Source organism: Labeo rohita, chromosome 5, assembly GCF_022985175.1.
Source record: "Labeo rohita strain BAU-BD-2019 chromosome 5, IGBB_LRoh.1.0, whole genome shotgun sequence".
NCBI classification, from domain to species: domain Eukaryota; kingdom Metazoa; phylum Chordata; class Actinopteri; order Cypriniformes; family Cyprinidae; genus Labeo; species Labeo rohita.
The window spans coordinates 8239348-8263944 of record NC_066873.1 but is presented as its reverse complement, the minus strand read 5'-3'; the positions used below and the strand labels follow the sequence as shown (position 1 = coordinate 8263944).

Here is a 24597-nt window from a genome sequence, read left to right as displayed (position 1 = left end):
CGGAACTGTTAAGAAACTGGGATTGCCCCCCAACCAACCCCCCCATCTCTAAAATTATGTTCACTGGTGGCGGTTGTTTAAATCCTGCAGCCTAAACCTCCAGGCCAGCGGGCGGTGCTGTTGTGTAAGGAGCGATCATCCTCTGACTGCTGTCTGCAGCGCTCCCTGCTAACCAGCTCTCCTGCAGGTCAGTGCCTAGCCGATAGCTGACCACTCTGGTGCATCATTGTGTTCCAGAGTATTGAACCTCTGTCTGGAAATGAGCGGGATGCCCGGGACGAACGTGATTCAAATTACTAATCTGTCGTCGGCGGTGAGCAGTGATCAGATGAGAACTCTGTTCGGCTTCCTAGGGGACATCGAGGAGCTGCGACTATACCCTCCTGAGTGAGTCACAATAACAATAACAACAACATTACACACACTCTCTCACTCCCCTGAGAAAGTCACAACAAACCATACATATCGGACACACATACAAAACAAAAAACATAAGACCACAATAGTGATGACAACCCAGCATCAGCATCGCGTATACAAACGGATACATTAAACCCATAACTACAAACATATTCCTCATATACGTATAAACGACATCCATACATATTAAACACACTTGCACAACCTATAACATTACTGGAAACAGACCATAAACACATCATACGTTTCAAACACACAAGCAATAACACACACCCCACATGCACATCAAAAAACCCATGCATCCCCCACACTAAGAGAAGACAGCTATGATACATCATTCAGACGTCACACACACACATTATAGGGCCTGACTATGGTGACATGACTTGTGTGAACCCTTAGCTTTGCTGTAAATTGATTATGCACTATTCGAAATCATGTAATGTTCTGTATATCTGTCGTGGAACTTATTGCACTGCCGTAACCTGTTACACATTGCTTAATTATTGCATTTGCATAGATTAAAATATTTGTATTTTTTTGTAGATTTAGTTATGTATATTTTTATTCTGCTCAGTGTAATAGTTGGAGTCTAAAAGTAAAATTCCATTCTTTTTCTCAATAGGAGGCATTGATATTGATTTTGAATGTTAACTTATAAACCTTTAAAGACAGACCTACTGGGAGCAACAAATGTACTTTTTAAATAATCATTTTTGACAGCAGAATTCCTGGTGAATTACCTTTTGTGCATTAGTGCCCATCCGCTTTTTCAGCAGCTTAATTAAAAATAATTTGAATTAATGTGAACAGATGGGTTTAACAAAAGCATATACTGTCGATTAACAGCCACAGAGCTCACAGCAGGTCTGTCTTGAAAGATTTATTAGTTATTAAAAAACAAAAATCAGATGTCCTATAAAGAAAATGAATGGAGGTTTTACTTCTGCCACCAGACTACTGCACTCTATTATTCTGCAAATAAAGCTTCACCAGTCAGAGAACTATGACATGCAGTTCAAAGAACACTTTAGCTCCCGTTAACTCTCATAAAGCACTGCAAATGAAGTAAAGTCAGTTTCTTTACACTTTCAAATTACTTAAATATTTGTACACAAAATATGCATGTTTTGCAATAAACTTAAGGGGAGACACTGCAGGCAAAAACACTTTTTTTTTTCAGTCAGGTTTGAGATTTTGAGCTTCTTGGTTTTTCATAAAGAGTTCTTTCAGACTAGTGGAAAGAAAACATCCAAAAGACACTGTTAGGTGTTTTTTTTTTTTTTTTTTTTTTTTTTGTAGCACTTAATCTGTTTGTGTCCTGAAGGTTTTTACAGAGGGATTTGTTCATATATAATTTGCTTGATTATATACAATATTTTATTCCCCCAAAAAACTGTAAAAAATATATTGTTTTCAGTATTTTGTGAATTATCGAGTGACAAAATGAGATACCCCAAATTCCCTCTGTAAAAACATTTGACTCTAATATGTCAAAAAATAAAACAAAAATTTTGAATTTTTTATATTTTTGTGCTAGAAAAGTATGCAAATTAGCACATATTTCATTAAATAATACCTCATTTTTATCTTTAAACCTGACGTTTTAGAAAACTTGTAATATAAAGAATGTAGATATAATATAGAAAGAGTATATGAAAATAAGTTTCTTGGTGTAATTTTAGATTATCCACAAGTTTCCTATGCCCCATGAGCCCTTGCGTCAAAAGTGGGAGCGTCTTCTGGTTCGAAGTAAACAAGTGGGACGTGACACTCATTCATTCAACAGCTGACAGTAGTGATGTGCAAATAAAGCCTTGTAAAGCACTGACATTTCATCTGACTGTTTCAGGAAAAGATTCAAAGCTTTAAGTGAGTCGAAAACAGCGCGATCTGGTGGTTAGCAAAAAATAAAACAGCAACAAGCATGTGAAAGAAACAACGTTGGACGAAACATTCACCACGCATTTCGATCGACTCATGTTACGTGCACAAATATAAGTCTAACAGTATGTGTGTTTGTTTGTTGAGTTTCTGTCTCTGATAAATTCATTTACCCATTAAACTGTGGCATTAAATGCTAGTACAAATATCTATATGATGTAATAGAAGAATAATGTACACATGAAGTGCATATCACAAATATTACATTTTTCTGAAATAATTTGTATTTTTCATATTACTTGTATGACTGGGTATTTAAAAATATAAATGAATAAGTAAGATCTGAGGGTTTGGACCGACACACAGTGAATCTCGCACGGGACTGGAGAGTTCGTGAGGCTTTGTTTGTGACTGGTTTCGTGATTTCTACGTTAACGACACAAGCCTCGAATCGAGTCTTCATCTGGCACACCCCTTAACACAAGCTCCGATGCCTCGGTTCAAATGTCACATCAGTAGTTAACAGTCATTCAAGATTTAGCGATCCAAACTTTCTAACAATGTGGGAGCAAAGCTTCGAACAACACATGCTGTCCCTGAGCACCGTAACGACACTTCTCATAAAGGTTTGCAACTTTACAAGGTAAACAATGATCCGAAAAACACTTTGCCTCTCGCTAATTAGCACACAAAATACCATTGGTATACTACTACTGCCGCCTCACCGGAAGTTGTACCCACGTTCTTTTTTTACAGTAGCGCCCCTCGGAAACAGGTGGATAAGTTATGTTGTAAACCTCAAATAAAGTATGTTAAAGCAAAATTGGCTAAGACTATAGATATTCTATATAAAGAAAGATATATTTTGGACAATAAATCAATGCATATTCTTTATAATATATTTATATTACCGTATTTGAGTTATTGTGTAGAGATCTGGGGAAATACCTACCAAAGCAATTGACAGCCGAAATGTATATTACAAAAGAGAGCAATCAGAATTATTAATAATGTAAGATATCGGGAACAGACAAATGTATTATTTTTAAAGTGAAATATATTGAAGTTTATTGATTTGGTTAAATTTAAAACTGCGCAAGAAATATGTTACTTCTGGGAAACTTACAAAAAATGTTTCTGGAAAGGATTGTGAGGGTTGCGGGGGGGTTAAAATGTGGATTGTATGAGGATGGGTGATTAGAGGTTGACTGGTTGTTTTGGAAAATAACTATTTGGTTGGTGTTTTACGTTTTTTGAGAAATTGTTCTCTTATAAAGATATCGGTATAATATATTAGACATACTGGAATGTTTTGGAATTGTATAGGGGGTGGGAAAAAATAAGCTTTAGCTAAATCCCACTCCTTTTTGAACATTTTCTGTAATGTATGACGTGTTTTTTGTTGGTGCGGCAACACATATGTAGTGTTTATATATTTTTTGTTTTAAATTATGTTTTGTTCGAAATAAAAAATTAAATGAAGTAAGTAAGTAAGGTGATAACTACTAGTTCATTTTTTTTTTACCCTGTTCACCTGCAGTGTCTCGCCTTAAAAATTATATTGTTTCTGTAGGTAAAACCAAAAGCGTGGTTTTGATTGACCGTAGCTGGTTGGTTTAGTTCATGTCTTATAACTCTCAAACAAAGACTTTTTAAAAATCCCAATGGGAAAAATACTTCTCGGACCAAGGCAGCTGAGAAGTGAGTTGGCACTTTTGCACTATATACTTATTTTTGTATGTCATTTTAGTGTTTGCGTTTTTTAAAAACATGGTTAGCAGATTTCTGAATAGTGCTAATATTCTAAAAAAAATATATAAAAATATTAACTCTAACGTAATTGGCAGGGAAGACTAAACTAAAAGTACATTTTTTGTGATTACAAATTTTAATAACAACAAAATGGCCATCAGCTCATTGTGGTGTATTGAAACATTTCCAATTTTTTATTTTTTAATTTGTGAAAGAATTTTTAAGAGAAGTTTGGGTTCCTATTCATTTCCATTGTATAGTCAAAAATGGAATTCAAAAGGAAACTGAAACTGTTTGGTTACCAACATTTTTTTGCGTTCCAAAGAAGAAAGTCCTTTTAGGTTCGGAGTGACTTGAGGTTGAGTAAATGATGACAGAATTTTCATTTTTGGGTGGACTATCATTTTAAAAACAGCTTGGCTACTTTGGACAGCAGCTAAACCACAGAGAAAATCCTCTACATTAATTTATTACAGCGCTGTTTTGCATAGTATTTTAATGCTACAAAAGATCAGCCTTACAGACTCATCACTGACTTTACAAAGTTCCTGTCTTTTTTTTTTTATAATAACTGATGATAACTCGATAACTGATCAGAAAAGAAACTACCATCCTATGCAACATATTACAACTACAGTATATTCATAAAAAAGGGAATTAAATCCTTGTTTTTCTTCTCTTTCAGCAATGCACCTCTTTCCTTTTCATCCAAAGTTTGTTACATAAAGTATCGAGAGCCTTCCAGTGTTGGTGTGGCACAACATTTAACCAACACTGTTTTTATTGACAGAGCTTTGATTGTTGTGCCCTGCGCTGAAGGTTAGTATATTTGCATGTGTGTTCCATTTGTGTGCCTGATTATACAAAGACAAAAGACTATCTAACCTGCAAATCAAACTTTTGAGAACAACAAACCGTAATTGGCTTCCTGACAGTATTTTGTGTGTTTTTGTGTCCCAGATATGTATGATAACCAAGAGTCTGTGTGCTGAGGTATCACTGCTATCAGCTCTGTTTTATTTTGTGAGTTCAGTGGAGGTGGGTGGAGTGACACCAGCTCTCTTGTTTATCAGTTGAGCTGGAGGATGTGGAAATGATGGAGGTGATTAAGATCATACTTTGGGTTATGTAACAGCATCAGGACTGTGTGAACATGCTTTTAATGCTTTGCTAAACTCAAGGGATTATTGCTACACAGTCATTAGTTCATATTCATAAATGGGTTTTGCCTTTTGAATAGGGGTTTAACAATAAACTGATGCATTGCTAGAAAATTAGAAAAGCAGAGTGAAAGGATGCCAACATAGCACAAAATCACTGGAAGTCACTGGTGTGGAGGACTAGGAGTGACACTTAAAAATAAAGTGAGGGAATCAATTATGAACTTATTAATTAACAAATAATGTATAAAAAATCAAGTTACAGATTGACAAAAAACAGTCATTTAAAATGTAAATGTTTGGGGTCATGTTTTTGAAAAATCTCTTATGCTCACCAAGGTAGTATTTATTTGATTTATAATATATAAACGGTAATATATGTAAAATATTACAACAGTCTAAAATGACTTAATGTCTGTTTTAATTTTCTATTTTAAATTGTCACTTTTTCATTTGAATCAAAGCTGAATTTACAGCAGCCATTACTCTAATCTTCAGTGTTGCATGATCCTATAAAAATTATTCTAAAATGCTGAGTTTGTTCTCAAAAAATGATCAGTGATCGATGATGATAACAGTTGTGCTACTTAATATTTGGAAATTGTGATACATTTTTAAGATTCTTTAATAAATAGAAAGTTAAAAAGAAAACAATTTAAAAAAAAATCTAAATGACCCCATACTTTTGATTGGTACTGTAAAAATTGCAGTACACAAACTAATAAATCTTTTTTTTAAATTACATTTTTAAGTAGCACTCCTAGACAATGTTCCCTCTAATTTTTTTTTCTTGCTGAGCAAAAAAGAGCAGACATTTTGGCCGCCTGAGCAAAAATCTTCTTTATACCAGACCGTACAGTGCACACAAAAAAGTGTGTAACTTTTAATTTGAATGTGCTATTTTATAGATTTTTTTTTTAAGTGCTTTGTTACCAAGAAATTCTATTAGAAATAGTTTTTAAAAAGTCTCACACAGAAGAGTTTAATTCTTTATAATAATATAATATAACAAAAAAATGAAGCAGATATTGCTTCTGAATCCCCTTTTTTGAGGTAAATTATTTATTGGGTTTATTAATATAATACAATACAAAAACAAACTAAAACATTTAAACTGAGATATGTAAGCTACATATTACTATACATTACAAAGTTCTAAACATCTAAACAACTATGTAACGTATAGTGTTTGCACACTACCACATCTGTGTGCGACTGTAAATGTTTCAGAGTTTTGTCATCATTCTGTGCCCATCCTCTGCTATTTCCACCACTTAATCAAGCCCCCTTCTTTAAAACAGGAAGACGTTTTATTTCACATGTCATTGTGAAATATATGCCTTTCGTGTCGAGCTATTTTCCCATTGAAATATTTTATTTCTACAGCAACTGATTTGCCGTACATCATTCTGTTTCTATAAAATCTGTAAAGCGCATTCACCGGCTCTAACACTGTAGTGACACCAACTATATAGCGCTTTGCCAGAGCATTGCAGTTATTTTGCATTTACTACAGTTCAATCAAATACCATCTCATTTTTGCGTGTGTCCTGTGCATGGCATATTATTTCTTTTGCACGGTCGCAATGAAATAAGTGCTTAGAGGGAACATTGCTCCTAGACTATGTGACCAATAATTTACAACATTCTACCAAAACAGTTGACAAAGATATTTAATTTAATTTATTTTATTTATTGTATCATTTTGGGGTGGGGGGGAAATCAACCTGAAGTATTGTTGAGAGTAAATTGTTACACTCCATTCTTTTAGTGGCCCTTGGTTCAGCAGTATGTGTTTTAGAAGAATAATAATAGGTAACTGCGTGAATGTTTGGTGCTATTATTAATTGTTTTGCTTGTCTGGTGAACATAGCATTGAATTCGAGTTGTTTGCTATATGTGAACTGTGAAAGATTTTGTTTGCTAAAACATTAGATGCTTTAGCTCACAGAAACTTCAAGAATAGTCCACAGTACACCATAACTACAAACATAGTAACAGCTTTTCACTCATTTTCAACACATTTTGGAGAGGTCTATTAGATTTTAAAGAAAAAACTCTCAAATGACTAATTGTTTCATGCATTAGTCATTCTCAATTATTCAGTCTTATCAGTAATGGTGTTTGTAACAGAAAACAAACAAATAAATAAATATAAAGATAAAATAATAAAATAAATAAATACATTTGGAAAGTTGGAAAGTTATATATTTATTTATATTTCTGTTATTATATTTATATATTTATTTAACTTCATATTATAACTATTTTCAGTAACTACATAGCTGGCCACAACTACTAAATACAGTAATTTGATATAAAATTGTAACTCTGCCTTATTCCTTATTTTTTTATTATTAATTTATTTTAGGGTTAAAAGGTTTTAAGGTTGTAAAAATTGTATTTGGTTAGTTTATTTGGTTAATCTATATTGCAAAATACATAATAAAATTGATCCAAGTTTTAAACTGTATTCAGACTAGGGATGTCACAATGCTCAATATAATATTGAACTGTTCGGTACGACATCCACGGTTCAATACGCGCTTGAGAATTGCGGTTTTGCATTTAAATATCTTCTTTGTTTTATTTCTCTTGGTATTTGCGACTTCACGTGCTGAAATGAGGAAACAGTTCCCCACTTATATTTGAAAAAGCAAAACACGCATCTTCCGTTCTAATGACATGCACTGATAAGCCTTTCTAAACCTTGTTGTCCAACGAAAGATATAAAAACAAAAGTTATAAAAATATTATAACTTGTTTTTAATTCACAGCATCAGTCGAGTGTTTGAAGTAACTTCCTTGTGTGATCTGATGTGGCTTCTTATCACAGAATGAGGCAGATATAATAAATTCTATACTCACATTCAATGTATGTCGATTAGCAATGGCTTATGAAAATACACGAGATGGCTTGAAGAACACAGATAAACCATATATTATTGCAGACGACTGTTTATTGTCCTTACATTTCGTCATTCAAAACGTTTAACATTATATCTTGTTTTTAATAAGTTACAGCAATAGCGATGCTTTGATCCATATTAGAGAAGCTGGAATGGAACGTCATCAGCGCTACTTCTTTGACGCATCTGTGCTTTTTTTTTTTTTTTTGCACGAGGGCGCCAGTACGAATGAAACCCATTCTATTTTGCCTAAAAATCGAAAAAGTAATACCTCTCTTAAAAGAATAATTAAGCAGACATATACTAAACCACGCTTTTTCTAGTGTAAAGAGGTTTACGGGAGTGTTTTGTTAATTTGTTTTAAAAAAAAAACCCCACACTGAAGTGGCAAGATATCAGAACCGAACTGAACCAGAAACCGTGGTTAAAAACCGAGGTACGTATTGAACCGTGGACTAACTGTATTGTTGCATCCCTAATTCAGACACACACATATATATATATATGCTTTTTTGAGGTAGATGGTTTTCTTGAAGGTTAAGATCCTTTCACTGAGCAAGGAACATGAAATCATTTGAATTTTTTAAAAGAAATTTGAATTTTTTTTACCCTTTTTATACAAATTTAAGTCAGATTGTGAAATGAGAAATCGTAAGCAGAGTGTGAAGACAGTGTATGAGGTGAAAGGGTGAGGTCTTGTTAAGTCTGCTGTGCAACCACTGGATAACAACTTTTTTTTTTTCTTTTTCTTTTTTTTTTTTTTTTTTAACTTTTTTTCTTTTTTTTTTATTATTTTTTTTTAGTGTAAACATCCGTATTCATGAAAAACATGGTATCTAAGCTTCCCTCTTGCCTAAAATGCTTGTCCTCGTGACTTAGTTCTGGATGGCTTACTAAGTTGATTAATTTGGTTTCTGTATGTTTTTTCTGTGTTGATTATGTGTGCATATCAGATGACTAGAGTGACCCAGGCTACACTACTACACTAGCCTGACTCAAGGCTTTGTTTTCCAAGCCACTATACCCGCCGGGGCCCACGCTGCCTTCAAGGGGGGAATGTGACCAGGAGCGTAGCTGCTGAACCTTCCGAGATGGACACCTTGTCTCTTTTTATTTTCTTTTCTTTTATTTTCATTTCCTTTTTTTTGTTTCTCTCACATGTTGTCCCTTTTTGCCTCTTAGAAGAGTTGCATATTCATTGTGTTGTTTTTCTTTTTTATTTGTTTTTGTTTTCCTGTCCCCTTGTCCCTCGTTCCCAATCCCACAGTTGCACCCCTATGCCTGTCTTTGAATGCTGTCCGGGTTGACTTGCCACCCAGTATTGGAGGGAAGTTTGAACGGTACAAGGGCAGCTCTTACTGATATCTAATGCATTAAGATCTCCTCTCTCTCTTTCTCTCGCTTCTCTCCACTGATCTGCTCAGGGTGTTACTTTGGAAAATAATATATTTCTTTGTTATTTAATGTAACCACACAGTGCCTCACAAAAGTATTCAGACCCTTCACCAGTTTTCTATTTTTACTGAATTACTGAAGTATAGTACTGAGTGCATCAAAACATTTATTTATTTATTTTAGAAGTAATACATTTAATTATTTATGGTTTTTCAGTTATTTTTTATAATAATAATAATTATTATTATTATCATTGTTGTTGTTGTTGTTGTTATTAGTTATTTATCTAATTTATTCTTAATATTCCTAAAAGACATTTTGTAGCAAATAGTGTATTAAATTTTGAGCACAATGTATAGTTATCTTTAGTCTGTGTTGAACTGAGATCAAAACAACTGTTCTTCAGATACTAAAATGTTAATTTGACCTCATGTTTGGCATCATTGTTCTGCTGAAAGAAGAACAAGCTTCAGTTTTTAAGATAAAACGGGTTCTCTTGCAGTATTTTTTATTTATTTATTTTTTTGCTTATTTTCTAAGGCTGCATGATATAACAAAATAAAATTGACATTGCAGTATGGCTTAGCACAAATATAAAAGTAGCAAATGGTGCAATTTAATTGTAAATTTACATATAAAGTACTATGAATAAAAGTTTTATTTTTTAGTTTATTATTATTATTTTTTTAAGTAGTACAAAATATTAGTTTTGTGAAAGTATTACAGTTCAATAGCATTATTGCAATATATTTCCTTTTTTGTTCAGTATTTTTATTATTTAATAAAAATCTGTCAAAAGCATACTAATAATTATTATTATTTTGTGTTGTCAATGTGGCCTGTGAAGTCTAGGAAAGACAGAAAACAACAACAAAAAAAAAACAAAAACAAAACAAAAGCCTCGTGGTTATTTAAAGAGATTTAAACTGGCTTTTGTAAAGAGTACGCCTAAGGTTGAACATCCAAATTTTTGTCCAAAGTTTTTCCCAAGTCATTCAGCCCTAAAAGGATAGTTCATATACATACATATATATATATATATATATATATATATATATAATATTTTCTAACAGTGCCTGTGTTGGATCAGTAATTCAGTAAAATGGTGGAATTGCTAGTAAAGAGTGTTTAGAATTGCTTATTTTTGCAAGGCACTGTTGTTCAATTCACTGTAATGACAATAAATAGAAATTTCTTATAAAAAGCTCACACAATTGCACATGTTTAACTCCATTGCATGGTTTTGGGGAACATTGTCTTTAGAGTAGTACAGAAGTGGCAGAACGTCATTTGAGGTTTTAATTTAGTTCTTCACTTAACACAAAAGCACAGATATAGCAACAGTCAGTTTACCCATGAGTACTATAGTCACTGTAAGCACAAAGCATGCATATAATGTTGTACCAACATTGGATGAAAAATGATTTGCTGTAACTTTATTGTGAAGGCAACAGTTTTCAGGGGTGACAGTTTGAGGGGGGATTTCTCAAAGACACTTAAAATGTTCTTCTTTTCTGTATCTGATGTTCTATGTGCTATTAGTGTGATGCAGCCAACATGAACGGTTGTCTTGTGTTGCACACCCTTTCCAACACTGCGACACGATCGCCCCAGGGAGAAAAGCGCCCATGCTTGATATCGTATGGTTCATGACCAATATGTTTCCAGTACAGGTGACCCATACCACAAAGTGTTAAGTCATTCTCTACATGTTCTGTTCTGATCTTTTTTTTTTTAAAGAGAGAAAAGGACAAATCACAATGTTCTTTTCTCTGTTTTTGTGCAAAAGTCATCCTGTTTACAGTATGTCTTGTGTTGATAGTAAAAAGAGAGTAGCTATGCTAGTTCAGATTGTTTGATTGTTCATGGTCGGGGTTGGAGATGCTCAGGGTGGGTGTTAGAGCACTAGGCTGTTGGAGGACTCTCCTCTCAATCTTGGGTCGTAGGTGAAGCAGCTGGCGATGTCTCCATTGGCCTCTCTAATGCCGGTGCTCTTGTTCTTCAGGAAAAATCCCTGAAGAGGCAAAGGCACTCTCACTTTTGGCTCCCGCCGCGCCAGTGACCAGCCTGATGAGCGGAGGAGGACTTCTGCCCATTCCCAGCCCCGCTACACTACAGAATGTAAAAACACACCTTTGCAAATTAAAGCTGGAATACACTACACTGCTTTTTCCTAGGTTTTTGTCCAAATTTGCAGTATTGACGAGTCATTGCTTGTTGGTGAGAGGCATGACGGAGTCTGCAGATTTGGGCAGTCAAAGTTGATGCACTTCACAGAAAGACACGTAGTGTGTGATAAACTTTTGGATTAGATTGTGATTTCATCCAGTCACAGCATGTTTGTTGTGTTAGGAATGACCCAGTGTTTTAAAGGTGAAGTTCATTTCCAGAACAAAAATTTACAGATAATTTACTCACCCCCTTATCATCCAAGATGTTCATATTTTTCTTTCTTCAGTCGATAAGAAATTATGTTTTTTGAGGACTTATCTCCATATAGTGGACTTCGATGGTGCTCCCAAGTTTGAACATCCCAAAATGCAGTTTAAATGCAGCTTCAAATGGCTCTAAACGATCCCAGCCGAGGAAGAAGGGTCTTATCTAGCGAAACGATCGGTTATTTTCTAGACAAATTGGCAATTTATATACTTTTTAATCTCAACACTTGTCTATTCTCTGGCATGTGCATGCGAACTCTGTGTAATCTGGGTAAAAAAAAAAAAAACTCAGGTCAAATGCCATTTACAAAAAAAGGTAAAACAGCGATGTAGGACGATTTTGAAGTTGGAGAAGAAAACGAGATGGGAGTTTTATGACATAACTCAGATTACACAGAGTTTGCATACGCATTGCAGAGAATAAACAAGACGAGCGTTTAAGGTTTAAAAAGTATATAAATTATCCATTTGTTTAGAAAATGACCAATCTTTTCGCTAGATAAGAGCTATCTTCCGTGGCAGAATCGTTTAGAGATCGTTGAAGCTGCATTTAAACTGCATTTTGGAAGTTCAAACTTGGGGGCACCATTGAAGTCCACTATATGGAGAGAAATTCTGAAATGTTATCCTCAACATAATTTCATTACGACTGAAGAAAGCAAGACCCATACATCTTGGATGACAAGGGGGTGAGTAAATGATCTGTGAATTTTTTGTTTTGGAAATGAACATCTCCTTTAAATTCTTTCCAGATTTAAAAGTCATGTAGTGCATTCCAGCTTTTACTGAATGATGAAAAATCACCTACGTCGTTAACTGCATGCCACAGATCTACTGTATTTTATTTCAAATTGTCAAGACACTAACGTGTGTTATGTTTGTTTGCGGGCAGCGAGGTCTTCCTTTAGCTAATCTGGGGGTCCTGAAGTCTAGTTTGGACACATCTGTTGCAGCACTAAATGCAATTGCTTCGCAGCCTCCGCTCATGGGAAATGTAGATCCCTCTAAAATTGATGAGATTAGGAGGACAGTGTATGTCGGCAATTTAAATTCACAGGTATGTGAAAATGAATTGAATTTATTTAGAGGCTATTTGCTAGTGCAAATAATGTTAGATATAATTTATACATACAGTGCCTATAGAAAACCATCATACCCTGTGAAAACCCTTCCCTTTTGTCACATTACACCCTGGAAAATAAAGTCTAGCTTTTTTGAGTTGCATGTACAAATTATAACCCTTATCATTAAAGTAAAAATGTAATTTAAAAAAATTCTAGTGGATTATTAAAAATTAATTAGTGAAGTGCCTGGTTTGGTAAAGTGATCAGCCCCTTAGAGTATAGAGGGTATGCACGTGACGTCACTGTCAGGTCGAGGGGCAAAAAGCCAGAGTGGCAGCATTGGTTTCAATGTGAATGTTGCGACAGAACACACAAAACACCTCTAAAACCAGAACACATAACTGGATGTTTTTAAATAAACACTGACAAAAACTATATACGTTTTTCAGCTGGACAATATTGTGGTGGGAGAAAGGAGGCTCAGACTCAACGTGGAGTGAAACATCCCCAAAGGGGGATTTATTGAGTGATAACTTGAAAATGGTGTAGGTGTTCCAAGGTGCTAGAGAGGCAGAACGTCAGCCGTGAAGAGTGTAGAAGTGAAGGTGTTGGAATCTTGTGGTCTGGGATCTCTTAGTAATCACTGGAGCCTACGGGAGAAAAGAAAAGAGTCTGGTCTTGGGAGATCTCGTCTCCCCAATGCTTCTTTCTGCTCTGCTTATATCCCCATCTCCTTACGGCTCTCAGGTGGCGGGGGTAGACGCTCTTCGCCATTAGTGACTCTAACTTGATCCCAGCAGTTCTTAAGTTGCTCGTCTTCTCTCTGTTCTCTGCTGAATGAGCCTCCTGCAGTTACCTGTTGGAACAGATTAGAGTACACATTTAACTGGGAAGCATGTGACTCACCCTCTGGTTCACTGTCAGTGGCAAGCATCACTGGTCGACGTGGGTACTCCCTCTTCGCCCCTCTCCTGCGCACTTGATGCTGCCTGACAGACTGCACTGTGCTTGACAGAAAGTGGTCGAACCCTGGCCAGTCACGACCAAGCATGAGGGGTACTGGAAGATGTTTCACTACTCCTACTTCCATCCTCCAGCTCCCTGGGTCTGCGTTGATGATAACAGAACGGGCTGGTACATACCGGGCATCACTATTTTACCTCCATCCTTCATTGGTGCAATGTCTGGATGGGCCAGGCTCACTGAACTGCCAGAATCCAACAGTGCCTTTACTGTCTTTTCCAGCGCCCCGGAGGGTATGGCTCAGTGCACAATACAGCCTGCTAGCCACGCCCGTGTTGCTGGTGGGTTGAGATTGGTCAGCACAGGCTCATCCCGTGGCCCGGTTTGGCCCACTCTCTCGAAATACTGGCATACTCTCCACGAAAATCCTGCTCCAGCTCTCTCTCCAATGTTCTGTGCTTGAGCTGCCTCAGCCAACTCTACTGCTTGTACCAACTTGGCCAGCGACTCTGGATTTCGCATCCCCACAGCCTTCCGGTGCACTCAGGGCAGAGAACGGAGCAGCTTGTCTACCACCACCTTTTCTGCGACCTGCAATGTGGTAGCCTGGCCAGAGAAGCCATAGATGGGCAAACCTGGAGAGTTGGGCGGCCTGTACTCGAACTGGGGCCCGAGGATCATACACCCATTCAAAGAACCGCTGCCCTGCACACACAGGTGAAAGCCCCACCCAGGCCAATTTCTCCTACTTCAGTGCTGCATAATCAATGGCTGAGGTGGGGGGTAACGAATAGTCACGCTGCGCTTCCCCTATTAGAAAGGGTGCAATAATACCAGCCCCCTCGGTCTCATCCCACCCCTCCCTCTCTGCCACAGTTTCAAATCTGTAAAGGTAGGCTTCAGCATCATCAACATCTGTCAATTTGGTGAGAAGCTGGCCGGCTGCCGGTTGCTGGAGAGTGGGGCTCGCAGGGCGGTCTCTTAATGGAGCCGCTCAAACTCACACTCAGCCCTTTCCTGTCGTGTAGTCAGCTCCTCAGCAAACTTCTGCTGACGGAGAGAGACCTCGGTCAGCCGATGCAAGATGTTTTCCATGTTGCACTAGAGACAGTGTGAGAAAGCTGGATCTGTAAGGTAATGAGAGACAATACGCACACGTTTGGCCAGAATCTAACCTAAATTCTCACATGCCCGCATTCTCCACCAGTTGTGGCGGGAGAAAGGAGGCTCAGACTCAATGTGCGGTGAAATATCCCCAAAGGGGCATTTATTGAGTGACAATTTGAAAATGGTGTAGGTGCTCCAAGGTGCTAGAGACGCAGAATGTCAGCCGTGAAGAGTGTAGAAGTGAAGGTGTAGGAACCTGCTGAAACCTTGTGGTCTGGGTTCTCTTAGTAATCACTGGAGCCTACGGGAGAAAAGAACCAGAGACCACATTAGACTGTTCTTGGGAGATCTCGTCTTCCCGATGCTTCTTTTTGCTCTGCTTGTATCCCCGTCTCCTGATGGCTCTCAGGTGGCTCCTGTTCCCAGACTCTGCCTCCTGGCAATTGGATCCTCTCCCTCTCAATGACGCTGCTAATGAGTACTTGGGTAGCTGGCCACAATATATATATAACATTGATTTAAGTGATCACCGGGGTTTAGACCAAACTATTTTGTATTTACAAAATAAGTTCACAGGCAGATTTACTTTATTTTCCCCGGCGTCAAAATCAGACACATTTAAGTGTTAGAAAACACAATTCCTGGCTGCATCAATATCCAGTGACCACTGGTTGTTAGGAACATTATATCAAGTTAAGCAACCTTTAGTTTAAACTGATAATTGTTTGTTTTACTCGCGTTTTCGCATCTTCCTTATTAAATTAATTCATGCTGAAGGCTCTTTTGCCACTCAGTACAGGTAAGGGGGCGTGTCCCGGTGGAAAGTGACTTCAATGCATACCCGCTATGCCATTATAAACTTGCTCAGGTGCAAGCAATCAACTTCCAGATGAAACACCAGATCACTTGCCCAACCTGACATCAATAGTAGTGGTACTTCAGAATCAAACGAGCTGTTTCTTGAAGATTCCACTGTTAGTAGTGCATGGTACAGCAGAGAATTCAACATGGATAGGAAAGTGCTTTCAACCTCTGGGATAAAGTTGTAGAAAGGCACACGTAAGGAGAAGGCTACAAAAAGATTTCAAAGGCTTTAGCTGTCCCTCGGAGTACTGTTCAGAGCATCATTAAGAAGTGCAAAGCATATGGCAGCATCAGCACATTGCCTAGATCAGGCTGTCCATCCAAAGTGGATGGCAGAGCCAGGAGAACACTGATAAGAGAAGCTACCAGGAGACCAAAGGCAACTTTGAAAGACTTACAAGGCTTTATGGCTGGGTCTGATCTGTCTTTGCATGTGACAACCATATCCTAAACTTTACACAAAGCTGCCCTGGGTGGCAGGGTGGCACAAAACAAGGTGAATGTCCTTAAATGGCCAAGTCAGACCCCTGACTTAAATCCAAATGAAAATCTGTGAATGGAAAATCTGTGAATGGATTTGAAGAGAGCTGTTGCATTGCCGCTCAGCCCTGGAACTGGACTGAACTTTAGTAATTCTGCAAGGAAGAATGATCAAATATTCCCCAGTCAAGGTGTGCAAAGCTAGTACAGGCATATCCAAAAAGACAGATGGTTGTAACTTAAGCTAAAGTTGGCTCTACAAAGTATTAAATGAAGGGGCTAGTGACTTTTCCAATCCTGTTTTTCTCGTGCGTGTGTTATTTATTTATTTTTTTTAATTAATTAATTTGCAGAACTGTTGTTTTTTTTTTTTTTTTTTTTCTTTGGTTTGATGGCTTGATGTAAGACCAAAATTGTAAATAAAGCTGGAAATGACAAATAAAGTAACTATTTCAAAAGGGTATGATGATTTTCTATGGGCACTGTATATAGTGGCAGATTTGCACCTCAGTATGTTTGTAGTACATTATAAAACAGTATGCAATAATAACAACCTAGTTAATATATATTTATTACAATCATAAATGGATGCTGCCTTATTTGGGCCTTGCTTTCCCTTTCCCTGATGCCCACCCTTAACCTTATTGAACTTCAAGGTGTCATCGAAGGTTCAGAAAGGGAGCTACAATTACACGTCATGATTGGTATGCCTGCCGTCTGATTAACGTGAAGACACAACATCCAATTTCAATTAGAGACCTATTAAATAGCTGTTAGACACTGTATTCCAATTATTAAATTTAGGTAGGTACTTTGTTTCAGATTTTTGAATATTTACTTCATAATTATTACAATTTATTTTATTTTCACTGATATGTTGTGGGAAAAGGGAGCGGAATGGGAATCCACTGTTCCTAAGGCCCCAGTGTACTTGAATAACAAACTGGTGGTGACACCCAATATAATTGGCACTACATGAAAAGTAATTAAAATGGGCATCTAAAATGACAAAAGATTCACTTTTGTCTTTCAAGCACATGTTGCTTTGTCTTGTTTTTATCTTCTGTAGAGCACCACAGCAGAGCAGCTCCTCAAGTTCTTCAAGCAGGTGGGAGATGTTAAGTTTGTAAGAATGGCAGGAGATGAAACACAACCTACACGTTTTGCTTTTGTGGAGTTTGCTGATCAGGAATCAGTGGCACGAGCGCTCACATTTAACGGAGTCATGTTTGGTGACAGACCACTAAAGTGAGTATTCATTTTTAAGAAAACAGCTCTTATGAACCCTTTAAATACACCCAGTAAGCTACCAATGTTCTTTAATGCAAGATTTTTTAGTGCACCCTATTTTATCCATGTGCTAGCATTCTGTTTTTTAATAGTTATTAATTAACTTTTTTTTTTTTTTTTTTTTTTTTAGGATTAACCACTCCAATAATGCCATAGTGAAGCCTCCAGAACTCACACCTCAAGCTGCGGCCAAAGAGCTGGAGGACGTGATGAAGAAAGTCAGAGAGGCTCAGTCAACCATCGCTGCTGCTATCGAGCCAGGTCTGTCCTCTCTAGCCTGGACACACATGCACATAGTGAGGCTTTCCCAAAATGTTTTTCTATTTAATAGATGAGAGTTTTGATTGTTTCTTCCAGAGAATAAAAATTCATCCAGCGGATCAAGACGTTCCAGAAGGTCCAGATCTCGCTCTCGCTCCCCATCACACTCACGAAGAAAGCGATCTAGATCCAGGCACAGGTAGACTGCACATACCTGTAAACATATTTTCTATGTTAACTCATAAAAGCTTAGTAGCTTGCTAAGCTACAAGCTACTCACAGTAGAAAGTAGTTGAAGTACTATCAAGCTAACCTTTTTCAAAAGTAATTAGCTTCAGTAGTTACACAAGATAAAAAGACACTAATAAAAAGAAACATGCTACTAAAAATATATCTAACAGTATGTGAGGGGAGATATCTAACAAAATATAGTTAAGGGGAAATATGGATTGTAATTGTATAACTGTTGTATGATATCATTTATTTCACAAATAACAGTAGTTGAAACTGAAACTGATTTGTGAAACTGATCTTTCAAACTAACAAATTTGCTAAATTTAATCAGACTATTTAGCATTGAATTTGCAACTTTCCGTAACTTCGTAAAACCATTCACCATCATTTCAGTATTAACATTCATTACAAGGTCTGCAAGTCTATAAAAAGTCTTAATATGTTTAATCATGGAATGGAATACATGGAATATATAAGGAATTATGATTTTAAGAGGTCATAAATTGGGGGACAGAAAAACACCAATCATGATAAGGCCTTATGTGATTTATTTAATTGATTTAGATATATGAATTTAAGCACTCTGCATTTCTAAGTACAAACATGGCACTGTTGCACATTCTGCAGGCTTGTGGTTTCAGTGCATTTCACAATCAGTGCATACCACATGTTTATGATAAGAAATTGCTTATGATGGATTGTTGATGAACTACAACATTGTTTACTTTATCGTGGTAATAGGTTATGGTATGTTGTAGATGGCTATAAATTCATTCATTGTTCATTGAAATACCCTGATGTTTTTGAATTAGCATCTATAAGTAGTGAAAGATAGACATTTTAGTATAAGAGTTTTATTAAGTAGGATTTGTTCTGTGTCAACAGTATTCATTTTATTGCTTCAGACCTTTAAAAAACTAAGTCTTAAAGTCTTAAACATTTTAAAAACTCAGCATTTACACTGTATCAAATAACCTGAGCTTTGCTTGTTATTTATGATTTGACATAATTTTGACTTAATTTTGTAATGTTTATAATTTAAGTTTTAATAATAACTTAATTTATCAATGGTGTTTAAAGGGGACGCCCGTCCCAGAGATCGCGGCAGAAGGTGAACGACTCCCATGGGTCGCATAGGAGGCGCTCACGTTCCCGAGAAAAGAAACACAGCCGGAGTCGATCTCATTCTAGGTTAATCTGCACCACCATATCAGCCTCTGTACACTCATATTCTGTTTTTGTCCCAACAAAGGACACTTTGGACCAGTGTTGTTTTTTTTTTATACACAGGGACCGAAGGAAGGACAAGGACAGCAAAGTAAGGAAGGACGATGACTGGGAAGAAAAGAGGCCACGGGACAAAAAGGGAAGGACGTCTCCCAAAGGCTACAGTGGCTCTAGACGTTCCTGCAGCATAAGCAGGTCAGAAGAAGGTGTCTCTATTAAACCTGCAACAGAGTTTGCATGTTCAACATATCACAAAATAGTATCAAAATGTATCAAAAGTATTAAAATTTGTAACCAAAAAGATTAAATAAATCAAAGGAAAGTGTGGGAATCATGATGTGAACAGTCGTAAACGATATAGAACTATTGTATATTTGAGTGGCCACAGTAAATGTCTATTCTGATATTCTGTAAAATGAATCTTGTAATACAATTTTCTATCGACGTCTAATTTGGTAACAATTTATAGTAATGTTCCATTAGTTCATGTTAGTTAATGTATTAACTAACATGAACAAACAATGAACAATACATTTATTACAGTATTTATTAATCTTTGTTGATGTTACTTAATGAAACTACAGTCATTCATTTTTCAGTCATGTTACTTCACAGTGCATCAACTAGTGTTAACAAGCAGAACTTGTGATTTTTATAATGCAGTAGTAAATGTTGAAAGATTAATAAATGCTGTAGAAGTATTAGTTCATCTTAACTAAAGCAGTTAACCAATGTTAACTAATGAACGTAATTGTAAAGTGTTACCATACATTTAGTTGGAAGGATAATTTTTACTGGGGGAAATGTTTTTTTTTTTTTTTTCTTGTTACGTTTTTTTAGAAGTTAGCTTGTGTGTTTAGATAAAGATCTTTTTTCCCCCTTTATCTCACAGAGGCCATAAGAAAAGAAGCAGATCTCGATCCAGGTCACCAAAGCGGAGAGCAAGGTCACCATCACCGTCTAAAAGGTTTACTGAGTGTGAGAATTTGTGTCTGACGCTATTGTATGATTAAAATCTTAATTTCTTCTGTCTATTTTCAGAGGCAAGAAAGATAGAAAGAGGGATAAAGGACGGGACATCAGCAGGGAAAGGACAGAGAGCTCAACGTCCAGAAGGAAAAGCAGGGATTATGAACATAAAGCTAAACCATTACTGGTGTGTCCAATTTCTATTTCAAACACATTTACACATTAAGCTTAATTTATGAAACGCAAGCAAAATGAATTTAGTGAATTGGTAAAGTAGTTTTGGTCTGAGGTTACGTCAGTTAACACCAACACAAATACTTTGTGACTTATAATGTTAATAGCACCTTGTAACTGCAGTGACTTGGCTGATGTTGTGGTTTTCATGAAACTACGCCATTACCAGGTACAGCTAATCTCTGGAGGCGAGTGGACTGGCGGTTAGAGCAGTGCGGTGCTAATCAGATTGTGGGTTTGGTTATGAGAGAAGAGCTAATGTCTAGGTCTTCTGACCAATGTCAGTTTCTTACTGTATGTATTCAACTTACTGGATTAATAAGTAAGTTGCGTTGATACTATTATATTTGCATATTGATGTGATAAATGGGAACTCTATACCTCTAAATGCTCATGTTGAAGGACTTATTGCTCCCCATGCACCTCAGTGCACTGTGTGTGTTTAGTTTAAATGATTTGCAGAGCATGTAGCTCAGCTGTATCTCACCAGGTTGCTCTAGTTTTTATAGATAAGAAAAAGACGATCACAACTGATCTTCTCAAAGATTGACTTTTACAGACATTTTTCACGCCTGTCTTCCTCTGATAACCATCAATAAGACTGTTTTAACCGTAAAGCTTTTTTTTTTTTTAATTTCCCCCAAAATCTTTTTGATGAAGTGTGAAAAGTTCTACAGGGTTTTTTTTTCTTTTTGACATTTTTGCTATCTGTGGAAAACACTTTTGACGTGGTACATCAAAACATCGCTCTGACAGTGAACATTCAATGCATCAGTTACAGAGTATAAAAATCAATCATTATTAGTGTAGTGTTTTCCTAGTTTTCTTGATTTATATGCATATGCATATGCTCTCATAGTATGTTCACTAAGGCTGCATTTAATTAATCAAAATACAGTAATATTAGTAGTTAAAACAGTAATGTTGTGAAATATTACTGCAGTTTTCTATTTTAAAATGACTCTTTTACTAAATGATTCGATTCATTACATCATGTTGCTGTAACGTAATTAGTTCTTCATATTTGCAATTCAGCAAACCTCCCCTTTGTTACTGGCAAAACAAATTTGGTTTTTGATTACTTCAGCAAGTCGTGGGATGCTATGGTTATTTTTATATTCAGACAGATGTCTAGGTTTGTCAGTGTGCCTCCTTTATTACAGCACACTAAGTAGCTTTGGGCTCAAGTGTTGGGGACATTTAATACTCAAAAGCATGCAAATATTAAGCCTGCAAGAAAAATAAACGTGTTCACAGCATCCTTGCTGGAGTACTACAGCGTTTTAGTGCCATGTTAAAAAGAAAAAAAAATAAAAATCTAAGAGATTACAGTTGTAATATTTCGAGAATAACGTTAAAATACAGGGAGAATACAGTCGCAATACTATGAGAATAAAGTCGAAATACTACAAGAATAAATTTGGAATTTTTCGAGAATTAATTTGTAGCAGTTACGAGATTCAAGTTGAAATATTTTGAGAGTATGTTCTAGCCTAATGCACACGCAAATGGCCTGGATTGGGAGCACCAGGATATTCCAAAGTCTCAGCTTTCAAATTCTGTCAGTTTTATAGCGAAATACATACAGTGTGTCTTAGAATAATGTGTTTTTCACACTCTTTAATGTGGTGTGACGGATCATTGTATTTGCGTCAGCTTAAACAGCTTGTGAGTCATTTTTCCAATAACAATGATGAGACATTCATTTCATTAAATTAGGCTGTACTGTTTTTTTCATGCCTTCTGGGGTTCCTTCACTTTAATATATTGCTATAAACTTTAAATAAAGAGGAAAAACACATTTATAATTTGTATTTCGTGATAAAATGGACAGAATTTGAAAGCTGAGCTGTGTTGTATTAAAAAGCAACAAAACACAATTATTGTGATTTCTGAGTGGCTGACCCGCTACTAATAATGAATGGAAGACGTTAAATATTATGTCCGATCATTTATTATATAATACAGTGAATAAAACAGCTTGTGAATAGTCACTTAAAGGAGTAGTTCACTTCAGAACAAAAATTTACAGATAATATAGTCACCCCATTGTCATGTTCATGCCTTTCTTTCTTCAGTTGTAAAGAAATTATGTTTTTTAAAGGCAAACATTTCAGGAATTATCTCCATATAGTGCACTTCTATGGTGTCCGTGAGTTTGAATGTCCAAAATGCAGTTTAAATGCAGCTTCAAAGGGCCATAAACGATCCCAGCTGAGGAAGAAGAGTCTTATCTGGTGAAACAATCGGGCATTTTCTGAAAAAAAAAAAAAAAAAACTATATATTTACTTTTTAACCTCAAATGCACGTCTTGTCTAGCTTTGCCATGTACATGCGTACTCTGTTTAATCCGGGTCAGTATAGCCAGGGTATGTTGAAAAACTAATTTTCTTTAAAATTGTCCTGCATTGCAGCAGAAGTACCAAACCAGTGTTTACAAAGTGAACATGCAAAGAAGGTCAAACAGCCTTTACAGAAAAAGGTAAAACGGCGATGTAGGATGATTTTTAAGTTGGAGAAGAAAATGAGATGGGAGGTTTTTTTTTTTGTTGTTTTTTTATTTATTTTTATTTACTTTAACTGTACATACCTCAGAAAAGACAACAGTAGCCTATAACTTATGTTAATGAGTTAGAGCCCTCTTCAACCTGCAGTATGTTTTATTGTTTTAAATTAAATAGGTACATGTGAGGAGGAATGAAAGGTTGGACGCCAGCTTTGCGGAGTAAAAGAATAAAAAGTTGTTCCTGTTCAGTCTGTTAATAAATACGATATTCTTAATATTATTTAGCTGTTTTCGCGAGTCCTTAAAATTGACTCTTCCTCATCCCAGTAAGACGATGCGGTAGCTCGGACAATATTAAAATAAATTCTGGTAGCCTGGCAATTTCTCCCGGTGCTCCCAATCCAGGCAATTTGCATGCACAATATAAGATATACAATATTATGACTAATTTGTACAATTTATCTACAATTTAAATTCGATTTAAAGTTTATTCTCGAAACATTTCGACTTTATTCTCGTAATTGTAGACTTTTTTTTTTTGTCAAAATATTCAACTTTAATCTCATAATTTTATTTATTTATTAATTTTTTTACGTGGCTCTAAAACGCCATTGTACCAAAGGAAATATAAAATGGTAGTGTATACTTAAGGAGTGTTACATATGGGAATTAATGGTAACTTTGGGGGTTATTAACACCCAAGAGAGATACGGTCTTACTACGTTCTAACGGTTATTTAAATGAAGGGATGCTTTCAGTTAGATTTACTGAATGGAAAGTGTTGTTCGCCCTTTCCTGACTTGTGGTTTGATTTTGCAGATGGAGAGGGGCTACGAGCAGGCGGACCACGAGTATGACAGTGACATGGATGGGTCGGGCTCTGTGGGTACTGACGACAGATCTCCTCAAGTTCATCTTAACGGCAGCTACGGAAGCACTTACGCCGAGGAGGATGATCTCTCTGCAGCTGAGTGAATTACATGTACCCATAATGCCAAGAACAATGATGATGTGTCTGGAGAGCACAGCATCATGTGTCATACTGTAACAGCTGTCACTCCTTTTGAAGTGCTTTCTCTTGCGTCCATTGCTGTGTGATTGTAGGCTTCTAAAAACAGTTTATACAGCTGTGAATATGCTACCTGTCATATGATATTCATATGGATGGAAATGTAAAGTTTTGGATAGTTCTTTATTGTGCTGCGAGATACGGTATATTGAATGAAGGTGCTTGTATTGAGGTCACTTTTTTTTTTTTTTTAAATCAGTTTTGCATTTGTTATCTTTTGCATGTAACTTTGTGTTTACACTCTTGTGGAGAGAGAGTTTTAGGCTATTTTGTTTCTCTTTTTGGTCCATCTTACTAAAACAAAGCCATTATTAGTGTGATTCTAAAAAAAAAACAAATTCTGTTTTACCCCAATATCAAAATAATTTAT

The 24597-nt window shown here is 36.3% G+C and overlaps 1 protein-coding gene across 7 annotated transcripts; it reads left to right on the top strand.

The window, feature by feature from the left end:
• Positions 1 to 130: 130 nt before the first annotated feature.
• Positions 131 to 24146, top strand: srek1 (splicing regulatory glutamine/lysine-rich protein 1). 7 transcript variants are annotated; one of them, XM_051109117.1, is made up of 13 exons: positions 4742 to 4875; positions 9079 to 9465; positions 11063 to 11193; positions 11526 to 11641; positions 12851 to 13015; positions 17506 to 17684; positions 17857 to 17987; positions 18084 to 18186; positions 19302 to 19412; positions 19512 to 19643; positions 20341 to 20415; positions 20490 to 20604; positions 23978 to 24146. In XM_051109117.1, the coding sequence occupies exons 3-13, from the start codon at positions 11163 to 11165 to the stop codon at positions 24131 to 24133; spliced, it is 1314 nt and encodes a 437-aa protein (XP_050965074.1). In that variant the 5' UTR covers positions 4742 to 4875; positions 9079 to 9465; positions 11063 to 11162; the 3' UTR covers positions 24134 to 24146. The 7 variants fall into 7 exon arrangements, with proteins under 7 accessions (XP_050965070.1, XP_050965069.1, XP_050965068.1 ...); XM_051109115.1 differs by lacking the exon at positions 11063 to 11193 and adding an exon at positions 5017 to 5158; XM_051109112.1 differs by lacking the exons at positions 9079 to 9465; positions 11063 to 11193 and adding an exon at positions 132 to 387 and having other exon boundaries at positions 20341 to 20394.
• Positions 24147 to 24597: the final 451 nt, after the last annotated feature.

Coding starts and splice junctions, on each gene's coding strand:
- srek1 (XM_051109111.1), top strand. CDS start 260: ATGAGCGGGATGCCCGGGACGAACGTGATTCAAATTACTAATCTGTCG. Junction 4,876..11,525: donor TGTTGTGCCCTGCGCTGAAG/GTTAGTATATTT, acceptor CTTGTTCTTCAG/GAAAAATCCCTGAAGAGGCA. Junction 17,685..17,856: donor TTTGGTGACAGACCACTAAA/GTGAGTATTCAT, acceptor TTTTTTTTTTAG/GATTAACCACTCCAATAATG.